Here is a 13,000-nt window from a genome sequence, read left to right on the forward strand (position 1 = left end):
GATAGTCTCTTCTTTTTTTTTTTTTTTTTTTTTTTTTTTTTTTTTTTAAATGACTATGATATCCCACTGCTCAGAGCAGGGTAAGAATTGGTGACCCTTGTAAATCACACTCTGGATGAAACTCTCATAGACCTAAAATTATAATTCTGCATTGTGCAGGACAATACGGAGTTATCAGCTCAAACTGGCAAGATTCACACAAGGTACTGAAAGAAATGTTAAGACATAGTCTAGTCAATATGGGAATGATATGTTAGGTTAGTAGAAGGGCTGCTGACAAGCTCATATTTTTTTAACTGGCAACTGAAGCTGTGCTTCTTGGTTATTTTTGTAGCAGTGTGGCATGAGCCTGGGACTGAGTGAAGAAGAATCATCTACAGTTGAGACGGTGGATATTTCATTTTCTGCTTAAATACATCACCATATAGCATATTTTTACTGTTTTGAAATTAAATTTTATCACTGACATAATGGAATACAAACTATTATTGTTATGGTCTGAGATAATATCAGTACCTAGTCAATACTAGTTCTAATGAAGGTAGAACAGTCTTCTAGCCTATTTTGAAATTCGTAGCTGTTTTGGAGAAGAGCAATTTCTAGTTGTATTTCTGGCTTTATTTGTAACAGTTCATTTATTGTAGAAAAATAGAAAAATGAAATATAAATGTGCTGCTTCAAGATCTGGTAGCTGAAAAGACAGAAGGGACATAAGTCAGCATTTATGGATAAAGGTTAGTGACTGCAGATCAGGAGTTCAGAAACTGTATCCAACTCTGTTAGGCTTATGAATTTATTTAACATTAAATGGGATTCTAATGAAAGAATCATTGGAAACTAAAAACCCTTACAAGCAAGGCACATAGAAAGAGAAAAGATCTCAGAAGCTAAAATAGATGTCCTATGGTCTGGATGTTTGTACAGCGTTTTTCCTTGAAATGGTTATTTTCTTCTTCGTTTATTTTCACCTTTCTGCCCATTTGTTCCATTTTCTCCTTCCTTTCTGTTGGATTCTTTTTTCCCTTCATCCATTGTGTTTCACTCACCTTTCCTTTGCTATCTCTGTAACAACCTAATTCAGATGAGAATTTATCCGGGAATATCAGTTCGCTGAAATTAGAATATCATTTGTCAAGAAAATGACCTTATTCAAAGACAGCTCAGTGATTGATCTTTTTAACTGCTGTTGAGAGGAAGCAAACATTTCTTTTTCTTCTCTCAGCATTCTCTAGATTGTGTAATACTAGTGCTGCTAAGAATATCAAACATTGATGTTGTGTTTTGGTGATAATTTTTTAATTTTTTTTTAATTTTGTTTTGTTTTGTTTTGTTCCATCTCCTGGTTCATGCCCTTTTTTTTCCATGCTGCTTTGTGATATGCTGAATAAGTCAGTCTTTCTTATATTTATTTATATTGGGATAGTTACAAGGAGTAGTTCCTGAACTGGGGGAACCTCAATTGAACGGTATGAATTGAACTGAGTGAAAATTTTTCTTTATCTAAAGATTGGATGCTGCCCTTGACATGTCTGCGTATGCACATGCAAACACCTTGCCACGTGTAGAATTTAATACTCCTAAAATACAGACCCTTAAATGGTGTAAGTCTAACAATGCTCACTCGGTGTTCGTGATTCATTCCTTGTAAATGCATAGAGATAACTCAGTTCCCTTCAGGATGACCACAGTTTGTGTGGCATTTACTTGCTGCAGCGATGATTTTAGAACATGCTTACCCCAAAGAAAATATATTGACATTTGTATTAAGAGAGTCATTATAAATGATTAAGTTAAAAATGCTAATCATGCTAATGTTGAGAATCATTGCTAGATAACTGTTCAGTGATTAAAATATGTTAAAAGGGATTCTTTGCCTCAATATAAAAGTGTTGCAGTATGCCACATGGTGGTGTTTTTTTTTTTTTTTTTTTTTCCATCCAGACTGTTAAGGAATTTCTTCTGTAAAGCTTCATCCCTTTGGGTTGGGGGGGAACTTTAAAATGTACAAAACCATGCGAACAGCCAAACAGAAAACCCCAACAAACACCACCAAAAGAAACCCAAACCCTAGACATTTGTATCCAATTTCTTTTTTCTGACATCATCTGCTAATATGTAATTTTTGGATTTAGGCTTATTACTATCTTACCTTTCCTGTAGTTTTCCATTTTGTCCCTTTCATAGTGTTACTGAGATGTTTAAAGCAAACTGTGGTTAAGGACTATTACATGAAAGATGCTAGTGTTGTCTACAATCAGCGTAGCAAAATTTTAACTTTCTCCTTAGATTTGTGAGGATGAAGCATGTAGTGTGCATGTATATTCGTGTCTAGGTCTTCAAGGAAAAATGAAAGTGTCAATAGATTGTTGTTGCTTTTTTGTTGTTCTGTTTCCTGTAGAACGTGTTGCTGAAGTGTATGTAACTTTTTTTTTTTTTTTTTTTAAAGAACAAATGTAACAACTGAAATCTGAATGAATAAATCAGTAAAGCACCAATCGGTACTTTTCATTTTTGAGTTGCCCTCTTTATCAGGTGTTTGTACTGTTACCTATATTGTGTTTCTCTAGCTATTTCTTACATAAGGGGATAAATCTTAGTTTAAATTTATTTCACTGAGGCAAAAAATGTAATTGAAACACATTGGGATCAATACAAACTATATAAGAAGTCATGAATTATTTTTCTAGCCCACTAGGTACTAATACCTAGGCACTGGTATCTCATGAAATACTATAATAATTTTTCTTCCAGTGAGTAAGTAAATACTTCAGCCCAGAAATAAAAACGTTTCTCTTTTCCTTGTATTCATTTCTGCATGAAGGGTTTTTTTTTTGTGCCTTTTTTCACTTTTTTCCCTCTCAAACTCATCAGAGGCATGATCTTTTTTGTTAGATGTGCACACATTAATAATGCAACTATGGTTGTAATATAAAGGAGCACACTCCTGCAGAATTGCATTGAATTAGGGTGGTTGTTTTACATAAAATACTCTTTTCCTCCTTGAAAAATGAGAGCTAGATTTGTAAAATACTTTGATCAAGTCACTGACATGCTGAAGATAAACTTCTGAGGCCATTGAAGTGTTTAAGAATGTTTCAGTTGCTGAGAGGCTTCCCACTCAGGAAAGTTGATTTGTGTTTTTTTCTATTGTTAAGTTCTAAATAAAAAAGAAAAGAAGGGCCGTGACCTGCAGCTGCTTGGCAGACCTGAACACAAGTGCTACCTGTAACCAATGTCGGTCTGTTTCAAACCATCAGGTTTTTCTTGAACCATTTATTCTGAATTGGTAACCAGAAATATTTTTCTTGGTTCAGGTTCCATTATAGTTCAAATTGTATAGCAGTTGATCTGAATTACGATTCCATTTTGATTTATATCCAAAGACTTGACAAAAGCACGTACAGTTCTGAAAAGGGAAGCAAAAGTGTGCATGGCTGTCCACTCTGTGCATTGGCAGTGAGAGCCTGTAGCTCACTTGGTCCCTAATGCCAGTGTCTGGTGGATCAAAGGAAACAAAAGTAATATAATGTAGCTCAATATATTGAGTATTCAGTAACGGATCATTCTTTGATCAATTTGGGGTTGGACAAATATGAATGTTCAGGTAGATTAAATAAAAACTAGGAGTTATTTACACAGTAAAAAATATTTCGAACTATAAAGAACCCTGAGTAAAACCTTACAAATCATATAATGTCTTTTTACAGGAGAATGTCTGCAGCAAACCACTATATGAATTACATTTTTCAAGTAGCTGTATCTTAACACAACACCTTTTTTTGCCCTTTGGATGATAGTGGTGAGGAACAATAACTTCTACAGGGAGTTCTGGTTATTATTAAGAGAAAAAATACTATTGAATTACTGTCATTCAGTAAATATTACTTCTGTAATTGCAGAGAAATTTTCTCATGATTATGCACCCTGTTAGTGTGTACAACACTTCAAATCTGCTAACTAAACAAACCTAGTCTGTGTTTTTTTAATCTTTTGTATTTCATATATTATTTAGAAATTTCTTTTTATTTCAGTTTCTTGTCATCAAATGCATTATGACGAAATACCTCCTGTTATAAGAAAGATGCAAAAAGCACTCCTCATGTAGAATAAAGTCCAATGTGAAAGCAACTTTAGTATGTGTTCTTTCAAAAATCGGTATCAGAAGTGGAAAAAATTACTTTTTTTTAGTTGTTAAGCTGTTTTGAGAGTTTTGTACCACCGATTGTGGATACTGAGGTTTTAAGAAAAAAACAACTTTTGTTGTTATTTTTAAATTTAGTTAATTTATTTCTATTCTAGGAGGTATCATAGCAGATATCAGGTGGTGACGAATTACACAATTTACACTCTCTGTTATACTGTAAGGAGCATTTGGGTTTAAAGATGTTATCCATTATTTTAAAAAAAAAAAACACTTTTCTTTTTTTTTCCTTTTTCCAGCGTCTTGTTGAAGCTGCAGAAGATGCTTACCTGAAACATGAGTTTGATGCTGACTTACAGGTAATGAATAATTATTTTCTTAAATATTTATCATCAGAGTGTACTATTAACAGTTTATACAATAACTTGCTTGAAGAACTGCTGTAGAAAGCCAAGCATGTGAGTAATAGAAGGAGGCTGATTACAGCAAAGGGAAATAATGAAGGTTGGCTCTGTATTTTGACAGGTTACACATTTAGTTTTTGTGTGTTGGGAGACCAAGCAGGTGGATTTTACTCTTTTAGAGATTTCATTTAAATTCCCTGCATGTCTGCTTAGGTCAAGATTTCTAAACACAGTAATTAGCAGCATGTTTCATCGTTGCAGTGTATTGGCAAGAAATTGTTCTACAGAGAGTTGAATTTGCAGATGGGGTGGGACCCACAGGGATGGGATTTGTATGACCTTGATTTGTGCAAACGGTTTGTTTTTGGATCTGTGTCTAGAGCAGACACCATTTTTTGTCCTACCTAGAAGCCCTTAGAGCCATGCCATTATTGTCTCAAAACGTTGCCTTTAGGAATAACACGGAAGGAGGAAGCACTGTGGCAGCTCACAGTTAAAAATGTTTCGAAGAAAAACCTTTGCTTAAATAAGACACATAATTAAAAAATATGGTCAGTTTAGAAACCAGGTAATCTAACCTAAAATGGAAAGTTTAACAGAAACTGTTATTTGATACTAACATGAGTAAATTCTTCCTTGTCTGTAATGAATTCCTACATGCTTGGTTTCTTGAATGCCATCTTAGGTGGAGTTTTGTTTATTTTGTCTCTATCTAGACTTAATTTTAAACCTTCTGTGAATGTTTGCCATATGTCTATTTAAATTTTGACTTTAAGCATTAAGGGAAACAGGGAGTTTTTCCATAGACATATTCTCGTGCATATATCTGAGAAATACACAGATCGCCAAGTTCTGTTTTCAGATTTTACCATGGTTACTTCCAATAGTCACAAAACATTTTATTTTAATGAAAATATGATGCAAATATTTATTTCTGTACTGAAAGAAAAAAAATAGAGTAAACTTTTCAGGGGTAAGCATAAAAAAATGAAGCTAGATGTCTGTGATTCTGAGGTCTGTCAGCACATGTTGGAGTAAGCATAAAATGAGCACACTGAAAGTGATAATTTGTATTATTTTTATATTCAATGAGTGTTGGCTTCTGTATTCAAATGCTTTTAGAGTTCTGTTACATTCCAGCTTTCCAGAGGTGTGCTGCCTTTTTTTTTTTTTTTGAACTTCAAACCTTGGAGAAATAGAAGCTTTTGTCTGAATAAATCAAAAACAAACTTTATAGAATATTTTTTAGAGGTCTGCAGAAAGTGCTTCTTCACTGCAGGAGGGTTCTCACTTTGACAAAGTCCTTCATTTGCTGAGGCTCTGAAATTATTAACACTTTCAGGAAGCCAGTTAAAAACCATTTGTGTCAGCAGCATTAACAGGACAATCAAATCTTTGTGTAGACCTCTGTTGTTTATTACTGTCACGGTCCATTAAAGTTAATCAATTGTTAATCTTGGTTTCAGCGACCCCTTTGCAACCCTTGCTGGGTGATTGTTGTTCTTTATCAAAAATCTCATAATACCATCTGCTCAATATAAAATAATGGCCAGAATGATTTGATAGTGTACATTGAAGTGGAGGGGGACAGAAGGCTTGTATAATGTACAGCGTATATAATTCTGCTATCACAGAGGAATTTTTTGGCATTTGTATTGCCTTGGCCGACGTATGGTAGACAGGATTAAATGCTTTGAATTAGTCGTATGTGACAGAGCACCAGTCTGTGTTCTTTGTCCTCAGCTATTCTGGAAATTCAGAGAGCACATAAAGAAAGCGCTTTTGTGCTTTTTATTGGTTCAACATCACCTTCTATGTCCTGAGGACAATATAGATAATATTGAGACAGTAAGTAAAAATGATATAAGGGAGAAATAAAATTATATTAATATTTTTATTGACTGTGAAAAAACACCAACTTAAAGAAAATAACAATTAGAAGAGTTTATGTTTTAGCTGGTATTCTCTTCAGCAGTGCTGAAACTATATTATTTGGCCAGGCTAGATCTGATCCCTTCTGGGCATTTTTCTTAGTAACATTATTCGGTTTGTCCTTAGTTGTTGTAGAAATTCTAATCAATATACTCTAACACTGTGTAATGGTCTAAACACTCAGCTGTCTATACCTGGACTGGATCTATTGGCACCACCAACAAAAACCTTATAGTTATAAACATAAATAAAATTTGCAATGAATTGAAAGAAATAAATCAAAATGGGTGATATGATGTTTAAATCATCAGCATTATATATTGCATGATAGAGTAATGGTCAAACTAAGAGTTGGTGAGAGCTGACTTTAAAGATTTACCCTGAAGTATCTGGGCTTTGGGAAATTCTTTTTGCTGTTAGGTATATGAACCAAGAGCTGCAATTTTAACAAGTTATGAGAAAATAACCTTTTAAATGTTGCTTTTATTTGAACATTTAACCAAATCCAGGGTTTTTGTACCTGGTGGATATGGTTTCAAGGTAATCTGTGTCATTAAAGACTCTTTCCAAGTTCTTGCCATGTGGAATTACTCTTTAATCATGCCTAATGATGTGTGTATGGATATAAGATAAATTACCATTTTTATTGCTACAATAAGTTGTCTTATCACGGTATTTCCATAGGCTTAAAGAATTGCTCATCTTGCTTTTTACATGGCATTTTCTTTTGTGCTTGCCTTTGTTTAAAATGAAGCAATTCCTCCTGATTTTGTTGCTTTGGTATGATGAAAAAACAAATAGGGGCCAACTGCCAAGCACAGACACAGCAAGAGTAGAGGAAGTGACAGGTTTTGAAGTGATTCTACAAGCATGTTTTACTTTTGTTGACTTAGTTTGCTAGAGAAAAGGCTTTGGGGAAATTTTAAAAAAGAGGGTGACATCTTCAGTTAGGAGGTGATCTCTTAAAAGAAATTTCAAATCATGTATAATCATTCTTGTTAACTGAAATTTGGCATCCTGATCATTTACTTTCTTTGTGCTTGAGTGTGTTTCCTAAGATGTGAACTGACTTTTTAAGATTCACAGAAATACCATAGTGGAGTTGGTTTCAAACCCCTGGAAGAGGCTCTGAAGTGTAGAGCTCTTCCCTCAAGCTGTCATATGCCTAAGAATTTATTGCATATGCAGCTGATACAACCACATAGGTTTAAAGGATGTCTCCTCCCACTGCATTTCCTCAAACCACTAGGAACTGAACAGATTTTGTTGTGTAAAAATACACCCATGTATTGCTGCTCTTCTCAGGCAGTAACTAGCAAGGTGGTAAAGCACAGTTCAACCGCAGTCATGTCGTCCGTGCTGGCATCTAAGTCCTCTACAACGTGTGCCATTTATGTGATTGTATCTGTATCATAGTGTTGTTTTATTGCTGGCTATCAATAATCTCAAAAGGTGGATGCTCAGCAGTGGAATTGATGCTGGAATTCTCAAGCAGATCAGTAAAAGTAGCTTGCACTTTTCTTCTTACAAACTTTAAAAAGTGTATATAAGATTAAGGATCAATAATATTTTATAATACTTGGTCCTTACCAAGTTTTCATACTTCTGACCTCAATGACAGGAGGAAGTCATACAAAGTTTTGCTCTGACTACTGGTTCATTTGCTGAATGGTTTCATTATAAACACACATTTGCAGGGCAGTTCTTCTGTTTTCTGTGTGTTAATTAAGTTCATTAGTTCACTTGACTTTCATTCCAGCTGAGTTTTCTCTGCGTGTGTGTGATGTGATAATAAAAAAAGCAAGGTTATTTCTTTATAATAGAATCAAAGATAATGCATAGTTGATATCACCTGAATTACTAGATGTTTTCTTTTTGGATTTTTTAGTTTCACTTTTTGTATAAGACAGGGGAGGTTCAAGTGTTGATGCTTTAAGATAGTTGGTCTTATTCCATTTTTATGTCAGAAGACTAGAAAAGATTTAATCAAATAGTGTTTAGGAAAGGATTATTTTCTTTTAAGAATACTCTTAAAGTTAATTTAGTGGGATAAAAAAGGTATAATGCTTTAAGGCTGCTTTTCATTATTTTTTTTTTTTAGATCTATAACATATGGCTGAGTCTTAAGAGTTTTTCAAAACGATACCAAAGCTAGGTATCCTTCTGCCAGATTTTGCTGGCAATTAACTCCTAATTGCATTTCATGTCCTTGAAAATCTCATCTTTACTCTTAGACTGTATGTCTTGGCTGTAGGAAAAAATCTTGTGAACTCAACAGATGAATAGTTAAGGATTTTCCAGTGCTTTACATGGGTGAATGATGTACTTTTAAAATAAATGTTTAATGATTTTGGAAAGTCTACAGCAGGTGAGACATAAAATGTTTAGGAGAAAGCACAAATAGCAAGAGTTCTGGGGAACAGAATTATTCTAGTTCATAAGCTCTACAGCTTCTGCGTCTAATCCTGCAATTGTTAATATTACTAGATAATTTGCTGTCTTTCAGTGGGAGCTACCTGACTTTTAGTACTTTTTCAAAAATTCGGTTGCTAAATATAAGACTTAAATATAGAGATGAAAGCATAAATTGCTGTTTAAGACTTAAATTGCTATTACTTTAAAAAAAGTTCTGACCTAAATCTTTGTTTAGTATAATGATACTGTGCAAAAGTTTATAATGATGGATTATTAAATGCTTAGGTATTTAATTAAAATTTAATCAAATAGATAGTAATTACATTGATATCTGTTACTGGAAAATACAAGGACAAAAGATAATTGAGAGTAGCTATTCTACATTATCTTATTATACTCCTATTATAACATATACATTACTTTCATGTTAGTATTTCAGAAAAGTCAGTTTGCATATTTATTATCTCACTGCTTTTGAATGAGCCACATGATAACTAGATTTACACTCCGTGTATTGGTATTAAAATATTGCTGTCTGTTAGAATGATGTCCAGTAGACTGAAGTCAGCTGTTGTAGGGTCCTGGACATCCACAGTGGAAACAGAAGCCTGTTGGATTTCAAGCACTCGTAACCAATGAATGAAATGACTTTTTGAAAAGTACATTTAAGGTAGCATAGATGAATTTGAAGTTTGATGTATTTCATGGGTTATTTATCCAAGCTGTTTACTTTCTAAGTTAGAAATCCGTCTTTCCAAAATCCAAGTCCGAAACATAAATTGAGATCTGACAGCCTAAATTCCTTTTTAGCCTTTCATTCAAATATTTTGCAGACCAAAGTGCTCTCAGCTGTATTTGGATGGGATATGAACAATGTACCTCTAGCCTGTAGTAACTCAGGAGGAAGAAATCCTAACTAGCACCAATCTGAACTATTAACTTTTCATGGCCCTGTGCAAAATCTTACAACAGTGGTTACAAACACTGGAAAATTAATTTATTCAGTTGCAAAATCTGCCTCTGGAATGCTTTCCTGAGACAGCTCACAGAGGACCTTGTCTCAAGGGGTTCATCTTTATGTTCCTCTAAGATTTGTGATACTGTGAGAGGTTCTTACATATAGTTACGTTCATCCAGCTGAAGGCATACTTTGGATACAGCTATGATGTAGAAATGCGGCTAGGACCTGCAGAAGTCTTGTTGTTATCAGCTTTTCTGAAGTTTGAAGTTTTCAGTACTGACCCAAAAGATAAGGGTGATCAAGGAGAGACAGTAAGCATAGAATTCAGAATGTCACTAAAAATCAACAGCAACGTCAAAGCCCCAGGCTCTTAAGAATTACACGTCAGTTTGCGGGCTAAGAGGAAGGAAAAAGGGAATAGAAGCATGAGCATCTAGTGAGTTAGCAATCTACAAGGCACAACAGTAGACATGTAAAGGATAAAATTGCCTGTTAGAGTCTTTGGTTTTAGTTTCTCCTTTGTTAATTATTTTATTTTTCTTTCAGAAAAGACTTCTACTCTTTCTTTTCTGAAAAAAAACTTTAGCTTTGCAGTTCTTAGTTTAGTAGTATTCTCATTGATTTCTCACTTCTCAACTGCTCTAATACCAGGACTGCAACAAATTGATTTCCAGATTTTCAGCTTTAAGGATAAACCATTTCAGTGGAGAGCACTTTCACTTGTCTACTCTTTCCTATTTATTTGCTGAAGTTGCAAAGAGGAAAACTGAAATGACTGTGGAACTATCGAGACACCAGTGAATTCAGAAGTTAAGAGTTCTGGTTAAGAGTTCTGTAGAATTGATACACAAAAAAGTTAACCTTCAGAGGAAGACTTTTACATCACATTCACTCTGCATTTGTGACAGGGATTAAGTATCAGAAAGACAGCATACAGAGAATGAAGGCCATGTACCTTTTGGGTTATTTTAATTTGCAAGCTTTTATCTGTTTGCTGCCTCTGTGGTAAGTGAACAGAAAAAAGACAACAAGGATCTTTGAAGGCAGGAAAAATAAATGACTAGCAATATTTTAGTTCATCCTCTAATGACGGAGATGAACTTCTTTATTAGTTGTTTTTGCTTTGGACACTTGTAGAATTTTTTTTTTGAGGATTGGGGGGATTTTGGGCATTTTAAGACCATTATGATCAGTGGATAATTTTCATTAATTTTCCTCTTCTGCACATGTATCTTTCTAAGAATTTCTAAGTTCTCTTACTACAAACAAATCAAATGTAAATTACTAGAATGATTTTATTTTTATATGTGTTCATAACTTCTGTTAAGAAGTAGTGATTTTGATAGCTAAGAATAGAAATGCGGAGTTTAACTCACTGTTTCAGAAGCAGAAGGTGGAGGAGGTGATTTTTTTCAGCAAATTAAGAATTTGTCTGCTGCAAAAATTGTTTGGCATTTTGGTGCCATACTGTGCTATATAAGGGAGCCATCAAAAAAGAGCAGTAATTCTCTGCCTGTTGAATTCAGTAGCTGTTCTGTCTACATGGCACTCCACAGCAGAGGAACCAGCAGCTGTGGTCTGAAACTGCTGTTGCAGGTAACTTGCTCCACTTTGGAGAAATTTTAGCGCAGACTTCCTGAGAGTCTTCTGACTGCAGTTATAGGGCTTACCCTTTTGTTACCCTTAACAGGTTAAACTTGTTAAGCAACTACCAGACATAGTTTCCAGGCAGTCCTGGATTTATTCCTGCCTGCCTCTCTTGTGATAGCTGTTGCTATCTGAAGCATGTGAAGTTTGTACTGAAGAACACGCTATAAATTCAGTTCTACCCATCAAATATGGACACAGGGCTTTTTTACCTGTTGATATCTGCTGTAAATTATTACAGAAATCTGAAACCTAGAATTGTCAAAGAAATGCATGACAGATAATTTTGTCTTCTGGAGAGTTTTCCTTTTATATTTATTTGTCCCTTTATTATGTTTACTTGCTACTAGAAATGAGAAGGAAATAGCTTTCTCATCCCATGAGTGTTTTCAAAATTTCAACATCTCCAGTTAAACATTGATATAGCCCAAAGTTTTTCCAGAGCAAGAGAAACCTCTGCTTTGGAACAACTCATGATCAAATAGGTGTGGCTCTCAATTAGGATATGAGAAGCCTGTTCATGTTGCTTCTCTAGTGAATATTGAATTATTTATATGATGTGAAACAACTGTAGCAGATGAGTTTGTGAGACCCTTAGCCCAGAAAAGCCTGATGGATGGGACAGTCATTTTGGATCTCAGAGGCCCTAGTCTGAATTTCTGTTCTGCTTCATTCAGAGGATGGATTTGAACTGCGGTATAAGTCTTTTCCTCTCCGGCACAATTCTGCAAAAGAGAAATGTGTTTTCTGAGACTAAAAAGAATCGCAGGTCAGGTCTAACAGCAATAACAAGATAGAACAGAAAGTACTTACATACATATAATACATATGTGGTTTTTTTCCTTTCCTATGCTCAAAGCATTAGGTATTTCCAGGTTGCTTTTTTATGCTCTTCATAAGCACATTGTAAGAATCAGAGACATGTTTAAAAAAATAAAAGCCGAGATTCTTGCATATTCACATAAATTCACAGGTTAAGGTTATAAGTAAAACAGAAGTTCTCACTGAAATAGTGTTAAAACTCCATGTTTGCAACACAGAATTCTTTTATTGTTTTTGCAAGGCAATTCTTTAACTTATTCTAATAGAAGAGGTAAAGAAATAAACTATCATTATTCAGATAAAGAGATAATGATGTTCCAGAAGGAGCCAGTCAATGGATTTGTTCACTTTCAGGCATGGGAAAAGGAAGAAAAAAAAAACAAAGGGGGGGCTAGAGGAGGAAGACATTGTAAATGAACACTTCGCAGAAAATCAATAACAGTACTTAATGTTTCAGTCTTAAAATTAGATTGAAATCTCTTGTATCAAGCTTGGAATGAGTGTAAGCTTGCAAGAACTTCAACTTGAGCCTTCCAAAAGATTTCCTCTTTCAAAATGCCCAAACTAGAATGCCAGTGAAGCAACCTTCTGCTAACGTGGTTGTCTTTCCACACAGTCAAAATAGCATGTGGTCTGTGTGTGCCTCAATTTATAATACAGAAGTTGGTGACTTTCCCT

At 34.5% G+C, this 13,000-nt stretch overlaps 1 protein-coding gene across 1 annotated transcript in view; it reads left to right on the forward strand.

Moving 5' to 3' along the window:
* Positions 1-13,000, forward strand: part of LOC103771459 (voltage-dependent calcium channel subunit alpha-2/delta-3) — a gene marked incomplete at its 3' end in the record, with an annotated part of 286,197 nt that overhangs the window by 129,616 nt on the left and 143,581 nt on the right. The window contains exon 4 of the mRNA XM_008938755.1: positions 4,441-4,500. Coding sequence (XP_008937003.1) covers positions 4,441-4,500 — 60 coding nt within the window. The remainder of the gene's footprint in view (positions 1-4,440; positions 4,501-13,000) is intronic.

Source organism: Merops nubicus, unplaced genomic scaffold (assembly GCF_000691845.1).
Source record: "Merops nubicus isolate BGI_N331 unplaced genomic scaffold, ASM69184v1 scaffold5374, whole genome shotgun sequence".
In the NCBI taxonomy this organism is placed as follows: Eukaryota; Metazoa; Chordata; class Aves; order Coraciiformes; family Meropidae; genus Merops; species Merops nubicus.